The 25,305-nt window shown below is 50.6% G+C and overlaps 1 protein-coding gene across 2 annotated transcripts in view; it reads left to right on the plus strand.

The window, feature by feature from the left end:
- The window catches only part of ARHGAP19 (Rho GTPase activating protein 19), a 64,589-nt gene extending 40,631 nt beyond the window's left edge, over positions 1–23,958 (plus strand). For both annotated transcript variants that reach the window (XM_030570609.1, XM_030570610.1), the window contains exons 3-12: positions 12,426–12,506; positions 12,841–13,050; positions 13,448–13,674; positions 14,222–14,308; positions 17,437–17,502; positions 18,297–18,485; positions 18,705–18,803; positions 20,640–20,732; positions 21,852–21,926; positions 22,778–23,958. In XM_030570609.1, coding sequence (XP_030426469.1) covers positions 12,426–12,506; positions 12,841–13,050; positions 13,448–13,674; positions 14,222–14,308; positions 17,437–17,502; positions 18,297–18,485; positions 18,705–18,803; positions 20,640–20,732; positions 21,852–21,926; positions 22,778–22,834 — 1,184 coding nt within the window. In that variant the 3' untranslated portion in view covers positions 22,835–23,958. The remainder of the gene's footprint in view (positions 1–12,425; positions 12,507–12,840; positions 13,051–13,447; positions 13,675–14,221; positions 14,309–17,436; positions 17,503–18,296; positions 18,486–18,704; positions 18,804–20,639; positions 20,733–21,851; positions 21,927–22,777) is intronic.
- The last annotated feature ends 1,347 nt before the right edge of the window (positions 23,959–25,305 follow it).

The raw sequence follows: 25,305 nt of genomic DNA on the forward strand, positions 1-25,305 counted from the left end.
CTATGCCAGTCACCATCCCCATCCACCATCCGCTGGGCACTGCTTCTCCATGGTCATCTTACAGGGAGTCCTCAGAGTTGGAAGTGGAGTCCTATAGGTCCAGGAGAAGCAGGCAGTCCAGGTCTGATAGATGCAGGCAGCAGCTTCATCCAGGGCTGGAGCCTGGTCAGTGGCAGGCTCCTGCCCAGTAGTCTATCTGGACCCCCTGGGTGTTCCGCCAGAGACAGAGGTCCCATTCGAGGTCAGCGTCGGTGGCCTCAACATCATATGTGCCTCTGACACCTCACCTGGGGCAGGACCAATCATTTGCCATGCCGGGACTGAATGCGCCGGAAGACCAGGCACTACAGGATCCCCTTGGTGCCGAGGGCAGAGAACAGAATCTGCTCCCAGCTAGGCCATCGTCCTCATCCTCACCTGATGTGGCGATGGCAGGAATGTCGACAGCCCCAGCTGTGGAGGACAGCAGGGTGGCACAGAACCTGGGGATCCAGGCAGAGGAGGTCGCCGAGACATCAGATTCCGTGGTGGACATTCTCGCCCCCTCTGGTCCCTCCCATATCGCCCTGCCACTTATTAAGACCATACAGGACACCACTAAGACACTGTGGCAAACCCCTGCCTCCTTACCACCAACGGCGAGGGGAATGAGCGGAAATACTTCGTTCCCTCTAAGGGGTTCAAGCATTTGTACACCCATCCCTCACCAGAGTCTCTAGCGGTAGCCGCGGCAAATGAGCGGGAGCACCAAGGATACCAGGGCCCTTCCACAAAAAAAATGGGAGGCTAAAAAGCTGGACCTCTTTGGGAGGAAAATTTATTACACCGGTGGGCTCCAGCTCTGAATTTCTAACCATCAGGCTGTCCTCAGTAGGTATAGCCACAGCTCGTGCGGAGCGATGATGAAGTTTACGGTGCTTCTCCCAGAGGACTCCAGGGCAGGGTTCTCCTTGGCAGAGGAGGATAAGCTCATTGCCCACACCTTGCTCCAAGCAGCTGTCGATGTGGCTGATTCAGCCACCCACACCCTGGCCTCTGGGGTAGCCATGAGGAGGAGCTCCTGGCTGCAAGTCTCAGGGCTCTCATATGATGTCCAGCAGACTATACAGGACTTCCCCTTTGAGGGCTTGGCCCTCTTTTCAGAAAAGACTGACTCTCTCGGCTTCATAGCCTCAAGGATTCGAGGGCCCCATCAAGTCCCTGGGCCTGCACGCTATGGCTACACAGTGGAGGCACTTTAAGTCGCAACCCCTGCCTCGTTTTTACCACCCACAAAACAGGCAGGATTTTTCTCAGCCGCATAATAGAAACAACAGAAAGAGGCCTCCCCTTTTGTCAGCTCTGGGCAGGCAAAACATCCTCAGGCCAGAAGCAGAACTTCTGAAGGTGCGCCTGGGGGCGACACACCAGTCTGGACTCTGGATCCATTCCCCCCTTGCCTTCTTGTGCCGACTGTCCTGCATGGGTGCAAATTACATCGGATCACTGGGTACTCCACACAGTAGAAAGGGGATACTCCCTCCAGTTCTCCTCCCTCCCTCCCTTCCAACCCTCTTCAGGGACCCTTGTCACGCACAACTCCTCACGCAGGAGGTGCACATTCCTAGCGCTAGGGACAGTGGAAGAGGTTCCTCAGGAGCTGAAGGGCAGGGCGTCTATTCCCAGTATTTCCTAAAACCGAAAGCCGTATGTGGCCTCAGGCCCACCCTAGACCTGTGAGAGCTCAACAAGTTCATAAAGAAACTGAAGTTCTGCATGGTCTCTTTAGCCTCCATTATCCCTTGGATCTGAGGGACTGGTACGCCACCCTTGACTTGAAGGATGCCTACTTTCAGATTTCAATAATGCCGTCCCACAGGAGGTACCTCAGGTTCATGGTGAACCACAGTCATTATCAGTTCACAGTCCTTCCGTTCGACCTGTCAGCAGCTCCCTGAATGTTTACTAAGTGCATGGCAGTTGTGGCTGCGTTCTTACGCTAGCATCTGGTGCAGGTGTTCCCGTACCTCGATGACTGGCTAATCAAGGGCGGCTCCAGGGTGCAAGTGAGCTTCTTAAGGGCTACTTCTGACAACCTGGGCCTTCTACTGAATGTAGAAAAGTCAACCGTACCCCCCCATTCAGTGGACAAAGTTCATAGGGGCAGTACTGGACTCTACACAGGCAAGGGCATACCTCCCAAAATCACGTTTCCCGTCCCTGTGTGACATCATACAAAGTCTCAGGCAGTTCCTTACCATCACAGCAAGGAATTGCCTAAAGCTTCTGGGCCACTTAGCTGCCCGTACCTATGTAGTATAGCATGCCAGACTGAGACTCTGACCTCTTCAGGCATGGCTGGCTTCAGTGTATCGGCCTATTCAGGACAGTCTAGACAAAATCGTCACTTTACCTCGACCGGTCCTCAAGTCCCTTCTACAGTAGCTCGACCCACAGGTGGTGTGTGCGGGTGTCCCCTTTGCCAGACCACAGCCATTGCAGGTGGAGGTGTAATTAGGTTCCTAACTCAGGGCTGGCGGGAGGCATTTACCTCTGCTTGAGATTCACAGCTGTGAATTTGCCTTCATTTCTTACCCCGCATCAGGAGCAAATCTATCAGGCTGATGACTGACAGCATGGCCTGCATGTTCTGTATCCCTGTGCACCAAAGCAATAATGTTGTGAATCTGGTGTATAGCCCATCAGATCCAAATTTCAGCCATCTACCTCCCTGGCGTTCAGAGCCCCACAGCTGAAACTCTCAGCAGGTGCTTCTCCCAGGATTACCAATGGGAGTTAGACTCTCAAATTCTCCATGGGGATTTCTAAAAATGAACCTCAGCTCTAACTCCAGGACAAGCAATGTCATCAGTTGCTCTCAAGAGGAGGTCTAGGCTGTCACTCTCTGGGAGATGCCTTTCTCCTATTTTGGATGAAGGGACTATTTTGTGCATTTCCTCTAACACTGCTAGTATTGAGAGTTACACCAAGATCTGACAACAAAGTCAGACTTATCCTTATAGTTCCAATCTGGCCGAGACAAGCTTGGTATCCTGACCTGCCTCACCTATGTATCCACCCAATGTTCAAGCTTGTGATCATTCCTCAGCTCTTCCAAGATCCAGATCATTTACTTTGCATCAGGGCACGGTTCCTTGATGGTTTGTGGGGTTAGAATCTACCTGTTCTGTGAAAGTGCAAGTGTTACTCAACAGTAGAAGGAAGTAAAACTGAATTACTTACCTGCAGAAGTGGAACAGATTCAGCCATTGGTGTCAGCGCCACTAGTTTGTGTCTGAATCTTCATCACTTTCAGCTATCCAGGACTTACTTGTTGGACCTAAAGAAACCAGGGTTATCAATTAGCTCGATTAAGGTTCACTTGGCTGCAGTATCAGCTTTTCATCCTCCAGTAGAAGGGTTTTCTATATTTGCTCACCCTATGCCTTCAAGATTTATTAAGGGTTTGGGGAATCTCCATGCTCAAGTTAGGGATCCCTACTGCAACTTGGGACCTCAGCCTACTACTTAGATGTCTCATGAGACTTGTCCAGTGTTTCAAGACTTATTAAAAATCAGCATTAGCAGTCCAGAGTGCTCCTTGGCCAGCTATTTTAAAACTCTTGATTGCAGCTCTTGATCTGAACCTGCCTTTTTACAAATACCAAACTTTTGTAGCTGCCTTTTAAAATCCTTCTTAGTTACTGTTGGAATGGAAAGTATTTCATCAATAATCATCATCTATGACTATATCAACTGGCTTTTTCCCAAAAACAGAACAGAAATATTTATTGAATGCTTGTGCCATTCTTTCATTATTCAATACCATTGTCAGGATTTCTTTTGCTCCTAATATACTTTAAAAAGCCCTCCTTCTTATTGTTCTTAACTCTGCTGGATGTAGGTTTCTCCTTGTGTCTTTTTGATTCCCTTTTCAATTTTCCACTTTCCTAGCTTCCAATTTATATTCATTACTATCAACCTCTTCTTTTTTCCATTTGTTTATATATTTTTAAAAAAAATGTATACTTGCTTTCACTTCCCCTTTAACTCAAATTGTCTGTTTGTTTGTTTGTTTAACTAAGGTAGCCTCTTTATCAGTGACTGCTTTTTGAACATGTAATAAAATGGTCTCAAAAAGTGCCCAGGTGTTCACATTCTTTTATTTAATTTTTCTCTCCTAGTTTATTTGGCTCAATTGTTTTCAGCTTTGTGAAATTGTCCCTTTTAAAGCACCAAATATGTGTAAGTGTCTATATGTGTGTGTGTATAGGTGTATGTGTGTATTGTGATAAACTCAGGACAGACAGCTGCAAGGGAGGGATAGGAATCAGTACCAGAGGGTTAAAAGGCCCTTCTCCTTATCAACTGAGAGGTAACCACAGGTCAGTCAGGTTCAGCTGTGAAAGGGTTACCAAGATAGCAAATTAGAATCAGCTGAGGGGGGAGCTACCTAAGGTTAATTGGGATCAGCTGATTCCAACTTGTGGCTGCCTGAGACCTTTTTAAACCCTTCCCTGTGGAAGGAAGAGGGGAGAGTAGAAGCCCTGCTGCCAGGAGTAGCAAAACAGTGAGACCCACCAGGAGGAGAGGCAGTACTCTCTCCCACAAGGGGGTAAGAATTCACTAACCAGTACTGGTGGAGATATGGGGGAGCAGACTTCCCCTGTGTCCCAAGGGGGACTGCATTACCTGAGCCTGTCTCACCAGGGCTAAAAGCAGCAGAGACTGAGAAGGTGCCTTGCCACAGTGTGTATGTGTGTATATATATTTTCTTTTTTACTGGTTAGGACTCTTTTTCTGTTTGCACATTATAAATGTGGTCAAGTCATGATCACTTGCACCTAAGCAACCACTAACCTTTAGTTTTGTGATCAATTCCCTTGGATCTATTAGACTGTCCTTGTTCACCAAGGACCTGATCCGATTGCTATGCTGGCCAATGGGAGCTGGATCAAGCCCTCAGAGAAGAGAGCATTCTTGTTATCTGTAGATGGTATTTCTCTGACGAACAAGGTTATTCACCAGCAACTCTCACTTTGTTTGAAAATCTAGGCAGATTTCAGTCCTGTCTGTTATAGACACTGGAAAGTCTCCCTTCAGATAGGAACAGTTTTCTGTATTGGTTAAGCAAGGGTGTTTCACTTAAATTTGCTTCTCAGCTAACACTTTCCTTCCATCCAGGCATCTCCCTGTTCAGCCTGTACACATCGCTTTTCCTCTGCTATTCATGAGCCTGACTTGCTGAGCGAGGCTTGGGTACAAAGGTTGGCATCTTACACCTGCATTTTGGCTGGTGGCCCCAAGTGAGTGAGATGAGAGCCTCACTGTGGAGATGCCACTCCTCCACATGGATCTACCTCCGAGCCCCCCCCCACTTCTCCTGGTGATGTCCTGGTCTCCCTTTTGGCACTTTTCACTTCTGTTTATACACATAGGAGGCCAGGATTGGCTTTATTTTGGCCATCCTGAAATGGACGTTATAGAATGCCAGCAATGGGAGTTCTCCAGTCAGGCCACAGCTGCCCTCACCTTCAGTGTTTGTTCCCTGCCCCCCACCTCTAAGGAGTGCCCCCTGACTCTCCCCAGGCACCCAGCAGCATTCTCCTCTGCACTGTACAATCAGCCCCTGGGGTGTTGCTTACAAAATGAGAGTCCTTGACACCATCAGGAGTAGCTGTGCTTTAGTGGTGCCCCCAGCCCGTTACAGCCTTGGGCTCTAGCACGGGGGAACTGTGACAATGCGGTTCTGGCAGGACCCAAATGAGAGTGCCAATTCAGGACCAATTGCTCAAACAGGGCAGTCACAGCCCTAGGCTGGGTTTTTTCCAACTCTAAGGCAAACCAAACCAGCCAGACAAAAAGGACTTCGGTATCACCCCACTGGCTAACCACAAGTCACACAAGCAATTTCCTTAGACATTCCAGTCTCCCAGTATCACCACCAGTGCCACCCATCCTGGGGATGAATAGTTATGAAAACCAACACCCCAGTAAAAAAAAAAGGTTCTCTCGATCCCAAAGGACCAAGCCCCAGACCCAGGTCAATATACACATCAGATCTTACCCACAAATCATGCCGTTGCCAGTCCTCTAGAATCTAAAGGTTTATTCATAAAGGGAAAAAGGTAGAGCTGAGAGCTAGAATTGGTTAAATGTAATCAATTACATACAGTAATGGCAAAGTTCTTAGTTCAGGCTTGTAGCAGTGATGGAGTAAACTGCAGGTTTAAATCAAGTCTCTGGAGTACATCTCCTGCTGGGATGGGTCATCAGTCCTGTGTGTAGAGCTTCAGTTTGTAGCAAAGTCCCTCCAGGGGTAAGAAGCAGGACTGAAGACAAGATGGAGATGACGCATCAGCCTTATATAGGCACTTCCAGGTGTAAGAACCTCTTTGTTCTTACTGTGGTAAATTACAGCAAAATGGAGTCTGGAATCACATGGGCAAGTCCCTGCATACTTCGCTGAGGGTATGGCTGCACTTGGAGATGTGCAGCGCTGGGAGTTACAGCTGGTGTTTGTACAGCTGTGTAGGGAAAGTGCTGTAGTGTGGCCACACTGACAGCTACTAGCGCTGCAGTGTGGCTGCATTTGCAGCGCTGTTGGGAGTGGTGCATTGTGGGCAGCTATCCCAGCATTCAAGTGGCTGCAACATGCTTTTCAGAAGAGGGGGGTGGGTGGAGTGTGACAGGGAGCGTGGGGGAGACAAAGAGAGTGGATTTTTGGAGCTGACACTGTTCTCAGCTCCCTGCCTTGCAAGTTCTAAGGACTGGAAGATACACAGCACCTACCTTCAATCATTTTTAAAGTTTTGACCTTTCCCCCACCTGTCTCTTATTCACTAAATGCAAATTATGCACTCCTAAATAGTCTTTAGACTATATAAGATGCTGCTCAACACTACCCCCGCCCCCTCCTCAAGCAAACAGCTGTGAACATTCCAAAGCAATTCCTCTTCCTCCGCTCGCTGGAGCAAAGAGCAGCTGTATTTGTTTTTTAGCCAAGTAGCTACGGGGAGATCAGAGTTCAGCCATTCTTCTGGTTTGTTGTGGACAGGAATTCTGGGTTACTTCCTAATACCCTGGAGGCCAATAACAGCGCTTTTGGTGGCTACACTTGATGATCAGCGCTGGTCCTTAATGGGCCATCAAGCAGGCTAAGCAGAGATAACACCAACTTGTCTGGGGTGTCACCCAGAACTACAGCATCAATTTGAAATACGGACAGTATACAGCCAATACTCATAACTTCTACTACAAAATGATACAGACAGCATAATCATAACCAGCAACCCATAACCTGGTCTTGGACACCTTATATGACCCCCTTTACATAAGATTTGGTGCCACTACAGGCAGGATATTGGTTGCAAACCGTGTTCTATATGGTCCCAGTTTATATCAATAATGTCACACTCCCAACGCAAAATTGATGCAGGAAGGGATGACACAAACATCACTGACTGGATCCCAAGAGCTCCCATTCTTGGGTCTGTCTCACTACAGCTAGTGCTGGGCTAGAGGCCGTGCCAGTGTATAACAGAAATGGTTTATCAAAGTCATGTTTAATAACGTGATTGAATCTCTTTACAACTTAAGGTATAACTTGGTTAGTTTTTGCAGCATGGTTCCTGTATGTTTCATGTGATCTTGCCAAGAGCTAAAGAACATAGCTACTTTTTCCATACACGCTCTGGCAAATGTTTGGAACCCAATTAACATTAAACCAGTGTAGATATTAATGTTGTTCATAGTCCAGGAATTCTGGCATTTAGCCATGAAAGCCATATGGTAGTGTGCCTCAGTTTCCCCTTTCGTAGTGCACATTAGGTCTGGAATGTCTTTTCCCCTGTGAAAAGTTTTAATACTGTTTACAGGCATTAACTGTGAAACATTAGTGTAGCAAGGCCTTTTAACATAAAGTATGTTCTCATGTACTGCTTTCAACATGTTCAAGGGACTTTCCAAAGGATTGGGCACATTGTACATTCTTACAATTCTTGGTAATAGCAACACATTAGTTACAAAAATCACCATTAGCAATAACAGCAAATTCATTGTAAGTGTCCATTTACAATCATGTTTGTTATGCCACACCTTTGGATTAATACCATTGGAGTTTGGGAATTTTAGGGTTACCTTTTGGCTTTCCTTTGCAAAATTTAGCTTTCTTTTTTCTCCTTGTCCTGCAGGATCAAACCCTATTTCTCTTGCTTAACCAACTTCACTGGCTGATGGGGTGGGCTGTCTGTGCTAACAGCTATTAGCAAGTCTTTCTTCTCCCTGCCAGCCAGGTAATTTGCATTAACACAAATACCAGCTTTTAACTTCTTAGCTGCCACCAATTCCAATGTTGGACTCTGGGTATGGCTACATTTGGAATTTCAAAGCGCTGCTGTGTGAGTGTAGTCAGAGCGGCAGCGCTGGGAGAGAGCTCTCCCAGCGCTGCATGTAAACCACATCCCTTACGGGTGTAGCGTGCAGCGCTGGGAGCCGCGCTCCCAGCGCTGCGGCCCTGATTACACTGATGCTTTACAGCGCTGTATCTTGCAGAGCTCAGGGGGGTGTTTTTTCACACCCCAGTTGCAGCGCTGTAAAGTGTGAGTGTAGCCAAGGCCTGAGAGTTTGTTTGCTCTTCCCTGCATCCTCAAGCATTCAGCCATAAAACCGTTTAGCTCTGAAACACCAGCAGCCAAATCTGTCCTTAGATCCTGAAACACAGACTGCTTACTCACAGAATTAGCATGGAGACATTCCTGTTCCAACACCATTGTCTTTCCCAACAAGCTGGCCACCCACAGCCACTTGATTATAGGGCTGCTTAACTTTCTTAACAGCTTCTACTTCATCTGAGACCTTCTCAAAGCTACCCCCAATGGATCTTTCAAAAGGAAAAGAAGTGGATCCATTCACAACAGAAAATTTCTGGCTGTTAGCCACTGAAACTTCCCTGATTAAATTACTTTTACATCCTTCAGTTGCAGTAAACTGCTTGCACAGATTACTCTGAGGATTCTTTCCCCAGGAGCTTTTCTAAGCAGCAATTCACCCCTCTCAGAACTTCTGCCCTTACCCTCTTCACCTAGGGCTTGCTCTAAAGGAACACTTTCCTGAGCAACCACAGACTTTTTTGGGGTCTCATTTAAATTCAGAATCACCTCTGGCCCATCAGGCAGATTTTTACACAATTCCCTTTCAGGCAAACTAATAGACTTTCTAGATAACAGGTTAGACGCATTTTCCTTTCCTTGGCCATGAACAAGTTCAGGAATTTTTTCCTTCTTACTAAAACTGTCAGTAGCTAACACACTTGACTCACCTTTCTGCTCTCCTTGTGCCCTGGCTAGGGTATCACCCTGATTAGACAGAGCTGCTACATCCTTTTCCAACCACACATTAGCAACTGGCAAACTACAAGCACCAGAATTGTCTGGTCTCTGGGATTTTGCTATGACACTAACTGGATGCAACCTAGTTACAGGGCCTTCTCCCCAGCAGACACAAACTTAGGACCATTCCGTTCCTGGGCTTTAGCTGTATTTACAACCAACTCCGAGACAACTGAATCACCCTCAACCATCACAGGCTGAGGGGCACCTTCTGTCTGCTCCACAGACACAGAGGAGCCAGAGACACATTCTCCTTTACCAGGCACACAGCTTGGGATTTCCTTTCCCTTGTCCCAGCACACAGGGCTGTTCACAGACAACTGCTTGGAGACTGAGGTAGCTCCCTCCATAGGCCAGTCAATACCCCTGATAGACACAGGTACTTTTCCTTTACTGTCACATTTCTTCACACAGGAAACAGGTAAGGGATAGAGACACTCATCTTCCACTATCCCTGTCTTCCCAAACTGCTGACCAGATAAAGCCATCAGCTCACAAGGCTGCGTAGGCTCCTCCAAACTTTCCCTACCAGGCACATTGCTACTCCCAACAGATAAGCTGCTGCTTTTTTCACTGCACTGAGCTACTTCCAGCAAATCAGTTACTTATTTTAGGTTCACTTTTATAAGCTGCACTAGCCACCAATCCATCACAAATCTACCCTTTCCTTCCTCAGTTAGGGCTTCCACCTGACCATTTACTTGAATCTGCTCCCGAGCAACATTTTCCTCCCCAATGAGATCCTTTTGCTCTTGATCTAACTCCAGATTCACTTCTGAGACATCAGACAGACATTCAGAAGCTCCATTCCCAGACACACTGCTTTCTTGCACAGACAAATAGCTATTACCCACCAGGTTAGAATCCCCCTTTCCCTGGCCATAGCAAAACTGGTTACACACAGAAAACTGCCCAGAGTAATACCACATATCAACATAGTTATAAACTGGATTGTTAAGAGGATACAGTTTTTGCTGTTCTTCCCTTGTTTTTTTGACTTGGAGCCAGAGTCTAGCTGTCTCCTTCTCAGCAGCCAGCAGCTCCAGACGCCCCTTATGAGCTCTCTCTTTTCTCTCAGCAGCCTCTTTCTCCAGCTGGGCCAAGGCTTGCTCCTCTTTCATTTGAATTTCTGCCAGTTTTTGCTCATATTCAAACTGCAGGCTGTCCATCAGGGTTTGCAGCTTCATTATTTTTGCTGATGCTTTCTGGCTCATGGTCACTGATCTTTAACCAACCAAACTTTCAATCCCAAATTTCAAATTTGGATAGTGTGAGGTTCTGACCCAAAGCTTAATTAACCTGGTTCTGTGGATCCTAGCACGACTATGCCACTGTGATGATGCAGTTCTGGCGGGACCCAACTGAGTGTGCTAATTCAGGACCAATTGCTCAAACAGGGCAGTCACAGCCCGAGGCTGGGGTTTTTCCACCTCTATGGCAAACCAAACCAGCCAGACAAAAAGGACTTCAGTTTCACCCCACTGGCTAACCACGAGTCACACAAGCAATTTCCTTAGACACTCCAGTCTCCCATATCACCACCAGTGCCACCCATCCTGGGGATGAATGGTTATGAAAACCAACACCCCAGTAAAGGAAAAAGGTTCTCTCGATCCCAAAGGACCAAGCCCCAGACCCAGGTCAATATACACTTCAGATCTTACCCACAAATCACGCTGTTGCCAATCCTTTAGAATCTAAAATCTAAAGGTTTATTCATAAAGTGAAAAAGATAGAGATGAGAGCTAGAATTGGTTAAATGGAATCAATTACATACAGTGATGGCAAAGTTCTTAGTTCAGGCTTGTAGCAGTGATGGAGTAAACTACAGGTTCAAATCAAGTCTCTGGAGAACATCCCCCGCTGGGATGGGTCATCAGTCCTTTGTGTAGAGCTTCAGTTTGTAGCAAAGTCCCTCCAGAGGTAAGAAGCAGGACTGATGACAAGATGGAGATGAGGCATCAGCCTTATATAGGCACTTCCAGGTGTAAGAACACTTCTTTGTTCTTACTGTGTTAAATTACAGCAAAATGGAGTCTGGAATCACATGGGCAAGTCCCTGCATACTTTGCTGAGTTACAAGGCATATCTGCCTCCTCTCAATGGGTCAGTTGTGCAGCTGATGGTCCTTAATGGACCATCAAGCAGGCTAAGCAGAGCTAACACCAACTTGTCTGAGGCGTCACCCTGAACTACAACATCAATTTGAAATACGGACAGTATACAGCCAATACTTATAACTTCAACTACAAAATGATACAGACATACAGACAGCATAATCATAACCAGCAACCCATAACCTGGTCTTAGACACCTTATATGACCCCCTTTACATAAGATTTGGTGCCACTACAGGACATTGGTTGCAAACCATGTTCTATATGGTCCCAGTTTATATCAATAATGTCACAGGCACCACCTGAGGGCATGGTGAAAATGCCTCGGTCCTAGCCACACGGTGAGACAAACTGTTTGGCAACTGCTGCATTGTAACGGAGTCCCAAAGGGTTAGTGAGTTCACAGTGTCTTAAAAAAGCCACAGTTGGGCCTAATCTAGTCGCCTGCTTACCTGCATTAAAGCTCCACATGGAATTTGAGGGGAAGCTGTGTCTTGTTTAACTTTCCCGCTCCACTAGGGAGCCTGCTCCCAATAGGTCTGGGCTGTAGCTAGCACATCTTGTAAGGTTGAAGTGTCCCTGTCCTGACATGGCTTTCCTTCTGGGGGTTCAGTAAAATGGTTTATTTAGAACATTGGTGAGAATTAATCTGCAGTTGCATTGATATAAACAGCAAATTGATGAAAGCCCCTTGGAGCACAGCCATTGCAAGGTAAAAGTATTGGTTTGGGGTGGTTGTGATGTCAGAGCAGTAGGGTTCTCCTCTGACCTTTACCCCAACTCTCTTGGTCACTAATTTCCCAGCAACAGAACCCCCGCTGGAAATCCTGGTCTCACAGTAGGAAAATGCCTGCTAAGCTCTGTGGCTCCTGCACCCAGAGGTGCCATGCCTGAGTTGCTCCTGTCCGATGTGTGCTGACTGGATCGCTTTGTTCCCCAGATAAAGGGGTGGTGTTTGGCTCCCCGCTGACCGAGGAGGGCATTGCCCAGGTCTCGCAGCTCATCGAATATCTGCACAAGCGTAAGTGACTCTCAGCTCTCTTGCCAGCTTGCCATTCCCAGGGTCCAAACCTGAGTGTTTTGCTTGGATTGTGTGCTGGTGCTGTGACCCAGAGTCACCTGTAGCAGCTGCTAGCCCTTCTCTCACCTCTCTGATTTTGCAAGCATTCCATTTGCCAGAGTCGTAGGGCACATGCTGGGGCCTTGGGGTTGTATATAGCCTGCTGAGTAAGGTTTTCTCTATGGGATCCCATGCAGGTGGCCAGAAGGGAAATTGGGAGAGGGCTCCTTGTGTCAAAGGTTGGGAGCCCGCTCCTCACGATGCGTGACCTCTCTCCCAACTCCCTGCCGAGCAGATCTGCGAATGGAGGGCTTGTTTCGAGTGCCAGGGAACAGTCTCAGGCAGCAGATCCTGAAGGATGCCCTGAACAGCGGGGCTGATATTGACCTGGAATCGGGGGAATTTCACTCCAACGATGTGGCCTCTCTGCTGAAGATGTTCCTGGGTGAATTACCTGAGCCCCTGCTGACACACAAGCACTTCCAAGCCCACCTTAAAATTGCAGGTGAGTAGGCAACAGGGCAGTGATAGACACAAGGGATGGGGTCATGGGGATGGGAGCTGAGCAAGCCTCCTCGAGGGCAGCTTATGTCAACTGGCCACACACTGGGATGTTCCTCTCTTTCAGGACCTGGGTCTTGTGACAGGGGAGGGACCCAAAAGGTGAATGACCCTGAGGATGTTTTTCTTGTGTCGTTTCCGCCTTGGGGGCAGGAGTTAACCAGGCCCACCTGGGGGAGATGGAAGGTTCCCGGGGGGTGATGGAGGCGTGGTAGGCATGTCTGGAGAAGTATAATGTATGGGGGAGAGGATTGGGTAACTGGCCAGTGTGGACCTAGCTTCCTGGTTACGGAGACCTGAGGGGCTCCAGGTGGCTTCAGCTCCTGTGCCCTGGCTTGCAGGCCTGATGCAGTTTGATGACAAGGGGAACAAGACCAGCACGCCAGATAAGGAGCGGCAGATCGAAGCCCTGCAGCTGCTCTTCCTGATCCTCCCCCCGCCCAATCGCAATCTGCTCAGGCTGCTGCTGGACCTGCTCTACCAAACGGCCAAGAAACAGGACAAGAACAAGATGTCTGCCCACAACCTGGCGCTCATGTTTGCACCCCACATCCTGTGGCCCAGAAATGTAAGCAACGCTTCGCAGCAGCTGGGTTATACTGCAGGGCAGAACAGTGGGGCTCTGGATTACAACAGCAGATGGGGCCATGAGCCAGGACAGGAGGGTGCTGGCCAGGCTGTGTGGGGGACACAGGAGTTGGGAGAGGGTTGGGCTGACAGTCAAGATTAAGGGGCCTTGGCAGAGCTGTGTTGGGGGAGGCTGCTGCCTGCCATAGGAGTGACAGACGTGTATATTGCTTCCTCTTTTTCAATGCATCTGAAAAGTCACCAAAGTCCTGCTGTTTCTAAGAATTGCCTTGTGAGTGATGCACTGCAGCCCTTTCTCTGCAGGCCACCTGTGCCTGCTGCTAAACATCTGCTCTGAGGTGCAGGTGCTGAGAGCTTGGGCTATCCTGGCGCAGGCTTTGGATCTGTGCAGCCTGCCTATGGGTGTGCTGTGTGTCCAGTGCAATAGAGACCTGAGCAGAGAGACAAGAACTTCCCCGGGGAGTCTGGCAGCACACCCAGCCTCCTCCCCTTCTAATGCTCGTGCTTGGCCTTCATCCCCTCACCAGGTGACAGCAAATGACCTGCAGGAGAATATCACAAAGCTGAATGATGGCGTGGCCTTCATGATCAAACACTCGCAGAAACTCTTCAAGGTCAGTGTGCCCCATGGGGGCCTCGTACCCCTGCTCTCCCTGTCTCTTCCCCATGCCTTCCTGGAGGGGCTTGCAGGGTGCTGCGGCTGGCTGGTGACACTGCCTGTGCTCTCCTGAGAGGGGGAAACTGAGAAGTGCCACGCCAGTGACCCAGCAGAAGCGAAGTGCACAGGTCTGAGATGCCTGAACTTGGCGTCTTCCTCCTTTGGCTGGTTGACAGCACCCTCTGCAGGCCAGTTCAGGCACTGGCTTTGGCAGGCTCCAAAGCATGTTTGTTTCATAGGGTACGTCTACACTACGAGATTATTCCGATTTTACATAAACCGGTTTTGTAAAAGAGATTGTATAAAGTCGAGTGCACGCGGCCACACTAAGCACATTAATTCGGCAGTGTGCGTCCATGGTCCGAGGCTAGCGTTGATTTCTGGAGCGTTGCACTGTGGGTAGCTATTCCGTAGCTATCCCATAGTTTCCGCAGTCTCCCCAGCCCCTTGGAATTCTGGGTTGAGATCCCAGTGCCTGATGGGGCAAAAATCATTGTCGCAGGTGGTTCTGGGTAAATGTCGTCAGTCATTCCTTCCTCCAGGAAAGCAACGGCAGACAATCATTTCGCGCCCTTTTTCCCTGGATTGCCCTGGCAGACGCCATAGCATGGCAACCATGGAGCCCGTTCAGCTTTTTTTTTTTACTGTCACCGTATGTGTACTGGACGCCGCTGACAGAGGCGATACTGCAGCACTACACAGCAGCATTCATTTGCCTTTGCATGACATCAGAGATGGTTACCAGTCGTTCTGTACCGTCTGCTGCTGTCATGGGTGCCCCTGGCTGGGGGCGGCCGGGGGTGCAAAGACAAAAATGGGAATGACCCCCCGGGTCATTCCCTCCTTTATGGTATCTAAAAATAGTCAGTCCTGCCTAGAATGTGGGGCTAGTGTACTAGAGAACCAGTGTAACAGAGAACCAGAGAGCACAGTCGCTCCGTGTCAGATCCCGCAGAAATGATGAGCTGCATGTCATTCACGGGGGGGTGCCCCTGCAACAACCCCACCCATTGATTCCCTTCTCTCCCAACCTTTCTGGGCTACCGTGGCAGTGTCCCCCATTTGTGTGATGAAGTAATAAAGAATGCAGGAATAAGAAACACTGGCTTGTTAGTGAGATAAAATGGGGGGGAGGCAGCCTCCAGCTGCTATGATAGTCCAGACAGGACATTAAGCGGTGCGGGGGAGAGGAGCCCAGCATCCCGCTGCTAAGATAGTCCAGGCAGTACAGAATCTTTTCTTTACACATGAAAGGGAGGGGGCTGATGGAGTTCAGCCCCCAGTTGCTATGATGAGGACGGTTACCAGCCGTTCTGTACCATCTAATGGGAATGACCGGGAGTCATTTCTATTTTTATCTGGGCACCCCTGGCCAGCCTCATCTGAGGCCAGCCAGGAGCACTCATGGGCTGATTATGATGACAGATAGTAGTCATTTTGTACCGTCTGTCACTGGGGAGGGGAGGGGAGCGGATACTGCTCTTCACTGCCGCAGCATCGCGTCTACCAGCAGCATTCAGTAGACATAGGGTGACATTGAAAAAAGTCAAGAAATGATTTTTTTCTCTTTTCTTTCATGGGGGGCGGGAGAGGGAGTAAATTGACAAGATATACCCTGAACCACCCTGGACAATGTGTTTGACCCTACAGGCATTGGGAGCTCAGCCAAGAATGCAAATACTTTTTGGAGACTGCGGGGACTGTGGGATAGCTGGAGTCCTCAGTACCCCCTCCCTCCTTCCATGAGCGTCCATTTGATTCTTTGGCTTTCCGTTATGCTCGTCACACAGCACTGTGCTGTGGACTCTGTATCATAGCCTGGAGATTTTTTTCAAATGCTTTGGCATTTCGTCTTCTGTAACGGAGCTGTGATAGAACAGATTTGTCTCCCCATACAGCGATCAGATCCAGTATCTCCCGTACGGCCCATGCTGGAGCTCTTTTTGGATTTGGGACTGCATCGCCACCTGTGCTGATCAGAGCTCCACGCTGGGCAAACAGGAAATGCAATTCAAAAGTTCGTGGGGCTTTTCCTGTCTACCTGGCCAGTGCATCCGAGTTCAGATTGCTGTCCAGAGCGGTCACAGTGGTGCACTGTGAGATACTGCCCGGAGGCCAATACCGTCGATTTGCGGCCACACTAACCCTAATCCAATATGGTAATACCGATTTTAGCGCTACTCCTCTCGTCGGGGAGGAGTACAGAAACCGATTTAAAGAGCCCTTTATATCGATATAAAGGGCCTCATGTGGACGGGTACAGCGTTAAATCGGTTTAACGCTGCTAAAATCGGTTTAAACGTGTAGTGTAGACCAGGCCATAGAGGATGTTCACAAGGGCCATTTCTGGGGAACTCAGGGTCTCTATGTATGGGAGAACATCTCCTGGGGCTCTCCCCTGGTGAGTGCTGATAGGAGTTGAATCTGTATGCAAGTGGGATGCCCTCGGTCTCATTGATATTCACGCACATGGTGAAGCCTCTCCCAGGGCTGAGGCTGAGCTGGTAGACTGTGACCAAAGGAGAGGCCCAGCACTGCACACTCCAGGTGCAGGGTGGGCTGGTGGGACTTTGCTGAGGGGCTCTCTGCCCCAGTCCAGGGGCTCTCAGGGAGGACAGAGCTCATTTACAGAGTAGCCTGCGTCTTGGCCATCCAGCACGCTCGCCAGTCATGGGTCTCCGGGGCCTGGAGCTGCCATTTTCAGGAAAGCAGTTCTCAGCATGCCCATTTTCTCTCTGCAAGGCCTCACCGTCTCTAGATGAGCATTTCCTCCTCTCTTAGTCAGTCTCCGGCTCAGGGTCCCGCGGCTGGCTGAGTTATTTGCAAATGGAGAAAGCACTTAGACCCTTTTCAGGATATGTTGGGCTGGCTGTACTCTCTCTGTTCCACTGGGGCTGGTTTCGTGTCTCAGCAGAAGCTCATTGTACCACAATCCCTGTCACTGCATTGGACAGAGAAAAGTGCTTGTGGAGCCACTGGCTCCTTGAGTGCAGAGGGGCTGGTGGGGTGTGCAGGGTGGTTCAAGGCCCATGGGAAATGCCAGCTCTCATCTGTGCTCACTGCCTGCCTTCCCTCCCTGCCCAGGCTCCGGCATACGTTCGTGAATGTGCCAGGCTGCACTACCTGGGGTCCCGAGTGCACGCTTCGAAGGTAAGGACAGCAGATGAGTGGCTGCCCATGGGGAAGGGCAGGTGCTGGGAGGAAGGTGTGTCACTCTGGTGCTGTGCAGAGGGTTTTACAAGTGAGAGAAGCTGAAAACTGAAACAGGCTCTGCCCAGAGACGGGAGGGGGAGCTGCCATGGGACCATGACTCGGGATCACCCGGGTGATGGCACTGGAGGGCGGAGCTGGAGCATAGACACCATGGCAGCCCCCAGGCCTATTCTCTGTCCCCAGGCACAGTATGTGTAGTGACTAGATACTTCTTTGCTGGGCTGCTGTGTTCAAACCGACCTGAGCCATTTACATTAGCCGCTGTGGTCAGGCTGTTCTTGGTCTGGGGGCTGCACGAGCTGCTGCAAGCAAGGGGAGCTTGGAGATCAGACCCTCCACTTGATGGGGAAAGAGAATTTCTCCCCTCGCTCTCCAGCAAACCAGCCCTTCCCCATGATGCACTGGAGGGAGAGCTGCACCAAGTCCTTGTCAGCCTGGGGGAGCTGCTGCCCTGTGATTTCCGGTCACCTTCTCACTGATGCCCCCGCCCCCAATGGGTTTGTTAGCGGACTGTTGCTGCACAGCATTGGGAATGGGGTGTGACTAGGTCTTGCATGGGAGCTGGCACAGCTGTTCCTGTGGGCCCTGAGACGCAATGGCTGGTTTGGGTTTTGTAACGAGTCATGTCGCTCCTGGGATTGCCAGTGTGCCCACCCTGTGGAGTGCAGCAGGCTGGCACTAGGGCAGGGAGTGACGTGGGAACATGAGCCTGCCCCTCTGAACTTTCCCAGGATGACCTGGATTTGCTGACATCTGCCGGGTCCAAGGAACTCCAGCCCCTGAAGTCTCAGAAGCGGAGTAGGCTGGATCCATCCCACCAGGAGGAGACACAGCAGCACACGGAGGAGGCGCTGAAGGAGCTCTTCCACCACATCCACAGCATGCCAGACTCTGCTAAAAAGAAAAAGCTCATCCGGCAGGTAATGTTCAGGGAGCAAGGGCTAGTCCAAGGGAGCACACCGCTGGCTGCAGGCTCCCAGAGGCAAGGCTCGCCCACAAAGCCACCCACAGATCCTGAGCACGTGTGGGGATTGGGGTGCAGTGCCCTGGAGCTGAGCTGGGTAGCTGGCGGGGGTGACTGGAAGATAGCGGAGTTGTTGGTTTAACACCTAACATGGTGCCCTGCGTGTTCTCTCTAGTTCCATAAGCATCCTGGCACTCTCACTCCTGGGCCCGATGCGCCAACACCCCCGGTACAGAGGCGCACCCGCTCCCGCTCCTTCAGCGGCCTCATCAAGGTAACTGCAGCTCCCCGTCAGAGTGCTGTCTGCCACGGGTCTCTGGCCAAAGTCCCTCTCTGGCCCTGCCCGCTTCCCTCTTCTATGCTTCGGGGCAGCTCCCAAATCTTCTCTCAGGCCTGGCTCTTTGCAGCATGTTGGGATGGTCCAGCTTACTGAACGCCCCTGCTCATGTGCAGTGGTCAGAAGAGTAAACTAAGAGTTGAGGTGCCTGAGGAAAGGGGTAGAGAACAAAATGGAGACTATTCCAAACCTCTGCATCGGCCCCAGGGTGTACGCGTATGTGTACAGGTCACCTCAGCTCCAGAACAGCCTAGAAGGGGCCCAGGAACAGACAACAAGCTCTGGAGGGACTGAAAAGCCTGGGACAGTTTGCTGGAGGAAGGGCCAGGAGAGGGATATGAAATACTGAATGGTGCAGAGAAAACAGACTGTGCTCTAGTTACCCTGCATAATGGCAGAGCAATGATATTGGAGCCAACACATGTAAATCATAGGGTTAGAGGGGACCGCAAGGATCATCTAGTTCAGTGTTTCTCAACCTTTTTGATACCAGGGACTGGCTTGCTGCCTTCCTAAACTGTGTCAGGGAGATCTCAGGGACTGGCGCCGGTCCACAGACTGGTCATTGAGAAACACTGAGTTAGTCTAACCCCTAGCTGAGATTCAAGAATTGTTGTGTCTAACCCATCCCAGAGAGATGGCTATCTAGCCTCCTTTTGAAAACCTCCAGCGAAGCAGCTTCTACGACCTCCCTAGGCAGGCTGTGCCATTGGTCTACTGCTCTTATAGTTAAGACTTTTTTCTGAGCTTTAATTTAAATGGAAAACTGCTAAGACCTTTCTACACCATGCTTAATGAGTTGGGGAACTCGCTGCCCCAGGCTGTCATAGCTAATCAGATATGGGATTAGCTGCTTCTCCAGATAATCAGCATGTCTTCAGGTACATTAGAAAGGGTAACAATAATGTCAGTGTGAGGATAGAAACATCCTGCACCAGGGCATGAGGCAGCCACCACCTGACAGCTGGGGAAAGAAACTTCCCTCGTGGTGGGTAAACCCCCAGTTCCCTCGGGGATGTTTCACACTTTCCTCTGGACAGCTTGTGTCAGCCACTGTCAGAGGCAGGATATCATGCTAAATGAGCCTATTCTGGTCTCAGGCCCAATGTCTGTGCCCGTGCAAAGTGAAGAGTATCTTTCATCCTTCTGTGATGAAGGCCGTCTGATGGCTGCAAGCGAGTGGTGGAAGACAGATCTGTTAGCCCTAAAATGATAAAGACCCTTTTTCCTACCAGTTGGGAAGGGGTTACCTCAGAGAGTCCAGCCAAGGGCCGCTGGAGAGAGAGGGAGAGGAAGCTAAATGCCTGTTTAGGGGAAGGACTGACACCGTGGGGCCTACAAGAGGACAACATCGCCCAGCGAGGGGGCAGGGGAAGGTTTGTGTTTGTAAATTGGTTTCTCTTTGTTTGGTGGAGGAGCACTTCTAGGGCCTGCCCCGAGGCCTACCTCCAAAATCCTGGTAAGTAAACCCAGCGGGCAAAGAGAAACACTGTCTGGAGTGTGATTGCTTTACCCCAGGCCCTGCCACGGCCAGAGGTGGAAGTGCTGAGAGAAGGTGCCCTGCCACACCTTCCTCTGAGCAAATCTTGTTGGGTCGGATTTCAGGTTGGTCCTGTTTGCGGGGAATCCTTTGCTTCTTTTCCCAGCATCCAACTGCTGGCCACGTGAGGCTGTGACTTCAACCCAGAATCCTCATCCTCTCCCAGCGCTCCCTTCCCCCCCTTAAGGCCTCTCTCCGCACTTACCAACAATGCTCTCTTCTTTCTAATTCAGCGGAGGATGCTGGGGAACCCACTGATCTTGGAAAGGAAAAGCAGGGACTCCACACCGGAATTGGAGGGAGCCAGCAAAGAGAACCTCCGCCTGGTAAGAGCTGTGCCTGGGGCTGCGTGTGCTTCCTGGAGAGGAGGTGGTATGTGGGACTTCGCTTCACCGGGGGAGTGTTGGCTGCTCTCTGCTGGAGTCTGGGCCTGTGGGTGATCTGTCTGCAATCAGACAGGAGGCCAGAAGACGCCATTCTGAGGACAGCCCTTTGTGCAACCCGAGGCTTGGAATGGAGACAGCCCTGGAGTTCAGTGCTTGTTCTCACGTGGGCGGTGCTCCTCTGGCTCCAGTCGTGCTGTGGAAGTTCTCTCCTGGCTTCTCTGCCCTCCAGTTTATCCCATTATATCAGCCTCACTTTCTCACTCCTCCGAAGCTGCTTCTCCCACTTCCCCTGGATCTTTGCCATGGCGCTCTCTGAGGGACTGAGCTGAAGATTCATGTTAGGAGCACAGGACCTCCTGGCCATGGAGTCCTGTCCCTGATATCGCAGGGAAGCCCTGACAGATTGTCCCCATCATTGACTTATCAAGCTCCATCCTCAAACTAGTAGGTTGTTTGCTCCACTGCTCCTACTGGGAGGCTGCTCCAGATGGCTTCCCTGTGAGGGTTAGAAACCACCGTCTCATTTCCAGCCATAGCTCCATTTGTTCTGGTGCCAGCAGTGTCCTTTAGCTGCAGCAGCTCTTCTCCCTCCCAGGGTATTTATGGAGAGCAACTGATCCCCTCTCAGCCTGCACTGTGCTAGGCTGAACAAGCCACCATCTTCCAGTCTCCTCTCGGAAGCTCGCTCTCCGTTCCCCTGATCATCCTAGGAGCCCTTCTTTGCACCGTTCCAATTTGAATTCAGATTATTTTCATATTGGCCTCCAGACCAGCCCTGCATCTTTCCTCTCACTCTCAGTGCTAGGCCCAGGTCAGTTTGGTGGGTTAATCTAGACAACCATCAGCTAAAGGCAAAGGCATCTGCTCCCTGTACAGGAGATGGTTGTCCTTTGTGCAGTAACACCATGTCGGGGTGAATTTGGACTTGGGTAAGAGACCTACCATGTACTTAGCATGGTCTGCTTGCAAGGAAGATCTTGGAGTGTCAGTTCTTCCCCCAACCTGTCGCTGCTCCCTCTGACCCTTCTGCTTCTGTCTCACTATTTAAACCCTGTCCAGTTACAGAGACTGCCTGCATCTCCAGCAAGTCATGGCACCCGAGCAAAGCTGAAATTGTCTGAGGGCAGGAAAGAGGTGAGAAATTCTGTACACACCAGGTACCATAAACACATGTTGTCCTCCACACCACTCCAGTACATGTAAACCCCTGCAGCCCATTGCAAGTCTGTGCCTGCCTTTATCTTGACTATGGGCATGAAGCCTGCAGGATGACAGATCCCAGCATGCAATACTCCATCTCCAGTTAAGTGGCCTGGATCATAGCATACTGGGAGCTGCAGTGCCCTGAGTCTTTCTCTCTGTATTAAAGATGAGGGTTGCTGCAGTCTGCTGTGTGTGCTTGGCCCCTTTGGAAGTCAGGGCGGGACTGTCTCATGCTAAGCTTCCAAACGTTGTCATCCAGAATGAGTGGGGAGGATTGAACACATTGACTAGATGCAGCTGATGTGGTGCTTTGGAATGTGCTGGTTAAAGTCGGGGCCTGCTCTTGGGCCTGGTTAAAAGCCCCCGGGAAGGAAGTTCATCCCAGCTCCCAATGCTGAATGTCAGCCCCAGCCAGGCGCTCCCCAGGCCAGTGCTGTCAGAAAGCACACACTGTCTGAAACTTGCTGGGCTGGCAGCAGGTGTAAGAGGGAGGGACAGAGTGACACGCAGCAGCAGCATGGTGGTGGTAGAGATGGGGCCTGCTAGGAGATGGGTGCTGGCTTGGCGGGTCCTAGAGGAGGAGAAAGGAGGATGACCAGTTACTGACCCTATGGGGATTGTTCATACAGCGTGCCAGCTTTCGGGAGACCCTGAATAGCTGAGACCCCCACCCCTGGGGCTGCCCCGAGACCTGGGCTTATGGGGAGAGAAACACGACCCCTTCACGCGCAGTTATACTCAGCATTTCGGGCGTATTAACCAGTGTAATTCCTCTGGCCTAGGACTCCCGTAAACATCTGCAGGCCCTTGCGCCTTCCACCAAGGAGCCAACCATCTGAGCAACCAGGCACCAGCCCGTGTGTGCGGCAGACGTCTGGACTTGTAAGCTGTGAATAATGCCTGCTGCATCTCAAGCTGTGAGAGGACTGAGTGCCGCAGCCTCCGGCGATCCCTCTAACCCAGCTCACTGGGGCTTGGCTCGCAACGGGGCCTGCTGCGAGCATAGTGAGGACTCTGACTTCCTCATGTTAATATGGGCAAACCACTATCTAACCAAGCACCTGCAGGGTGTCTGACCCTGGGCCTGAGGAAGGGCCAGAGAGCCTGTTGGAAGAAGGCAGGAACTTTGTGTTAACTGGATTTGTTCAGTGCTCCGGGTTCTCGCTCTCTGAGCTTTTAACACATTTGTCTTGTTTTTACCCTGTGCCTCCCATCAACAACGAGAATGGTCAGCCGCTTCCCGGCAGCTAACTCTGTCTTACTAGCTCTTGTGCAGTGCTCTCTCCATGCAGGTATTGATGAGTGGGGAGGATGGCTGCAGTATCACAAATCTCCAACCCCAGGGGCCATTTCTGCCTTCCTGACAGGCTGCATGCTGGCTTGACCATGTCAGCCCCTGTGTAGCTATGGGGGTGGAAGGAGGGGAATTGGGAGGTGACATCTTCATGTCAAATGGCGAAGAAGCAGATTCCAGAATAAACTCTCGTCATCTTGATGTTAACAGAGCCCCTTAGCCACAGTCCCTGCTACTTACAGGATAGTCTGTAGAAAGCACACAGTGAAACCAGCCCCGGGAACAGACTGCGTGGTCTCTAACTAAAGGTCAGACGTAATTATAGAGCGAACCTTGAGGATACTTCATGTGCTTGTTTAAGCAAGGGCCGTGTCTCGTGCCGGGGAGGTGCTGGAAGGCAGGTTTCACTGCATCTGGAGTGGATTGTGTTTCCATGTACCTGTCGCCTCCCTTTGCTGTGCTTCCTCTCCCATCATGGCTGATTGCCAAGACTTGAGGCATTGGATGGTCTGTCTCGTTTCTAATCAGCCGCCGGCTGCCTGACGCATTCAGCAGTGCCGCAGCACCATGCTTGTCACCTCCCGGTTGTTTCCATGGTCGAGGTCTCTGGAGGACAAGTAGGGGACAGCTAATGGCCTTTCACAGTCTCTATCGAGTGGGTGCTGAGCCAGGCAGAAGCTCTTGAATGTGAAAGGGGGTGTGGGTGGGTAGACAGGTTGTCTGGGGCTAACATGGCGATGTGACCTCAGCAGCAGGTGGCCATGGCAGCCAGCAGAGTCTACATCGGAGCTGTGCAGGGGTGAGGGTGTTGCTTGATGGGTGCTGGAAGCTGGCTGCAGCTTTCCAAGTGATGGCTGGAGGTAGGTTTGCCAGGCCTAGTGCCCCAGGATACATACCTCCCTCTGGCAGTGGTACTGAAGACTGGCCTGCAGGCTGTGTATCGTAACCAAATGCTGATCACATACACCTTTAAAACTGGCAGGGACTTCAGACTGCCTGAACAGTCAGTTAGCAAGCTGTCCCCTGAGGCACGGGAGGAGACTGGATCTCTGCTCAGAGCTGCAGAACCGGGATGAAATCACCTAGACACAGAATAAGCCCCCGGTGCAGCTGGTCACTGGCAGCTGTCTGGCTCATTAAGCTGAAGTGCTCTGCTAAGCCAATACCTCGACCACATGTCTGTTTGCGAGCACTGTGTTATACAGAGATACACAAGCTCACCACTGTGAAGTAAAGATTTAATCAGCGGGGAGCCAGCTAAACACTTCTCAGCCCTCCTAGATGGAGCAGATAATCACTGAAATCCAATTAGAATTGTCTCCTAATCTCAAGAGCCAGCAGGGGCAGGGCTCCACCCCTGGCAGATTCTCCATGTCTGAGGAGTGGTGACATCAGGTGTGAACAGACCCTAGCAGGGATGTGAGCCCAGCTCTAGGCAAGGGGCAGACCTGTCCGTGCAGGTCCCTAACCCCTGTTTGTCCAGGGTCAGAGAAATACCGTGGGTAAGTGGGGGACTGTCCAGGGTTCTGTTCCTGGCGCTGCCCAGGACAGCACACACAGTGGCAGAGGTGGGTATGGCCACACCCCCAATCCTCTCTTTGGATTACTAAACCTGCCAACGGAGTCAATTGGAGGTGCTGGAGTTGTGTGTTAATCTAAAATACACCCCCCCCCTTAATGGAGCAGTGAGTCACTTTATTCATAAAGGTTCAAAGCTGCTTCATGTTCACAGACAGCTACGAGGAAAAGTGGGTTTTTAGCTCCCCTTCAGATGTCCCCAAAGCAGTGCCGCGCACGGGGCGGGCTGGCTGGCTGGCACACAGAGAGGAGCATCCTTGCTCAAGGACACGCTGCGTTTGTGCTTAGCCTCGTATCCTAGCTAGGAGAGGTTTGTCTTTGTCCTTCCCTGCTGAACAGCATCAGCCCTGCATTCTGCATGGCTCACAAACCCCCCACCCTCTTGCAGTGGTTGGGTGGGGGGGCTTGTAGGTCCCAGGGAAGGGTGAGGCCCATGCC

Source organism: Gopherus evgoodei, chromosome 7 (genome assembly GCF_007399415.2).
Source record: "Gopherus evgoodei ecotype Sinaloan lineage chromosome 7, rGopEvg1_v1.p, whole genome shotgun sequence".
NCBI lineage: Eukaryota > Metazoa > Chordata > Testudines > Testudinidae > Gopherus > Gopherus evgoodei.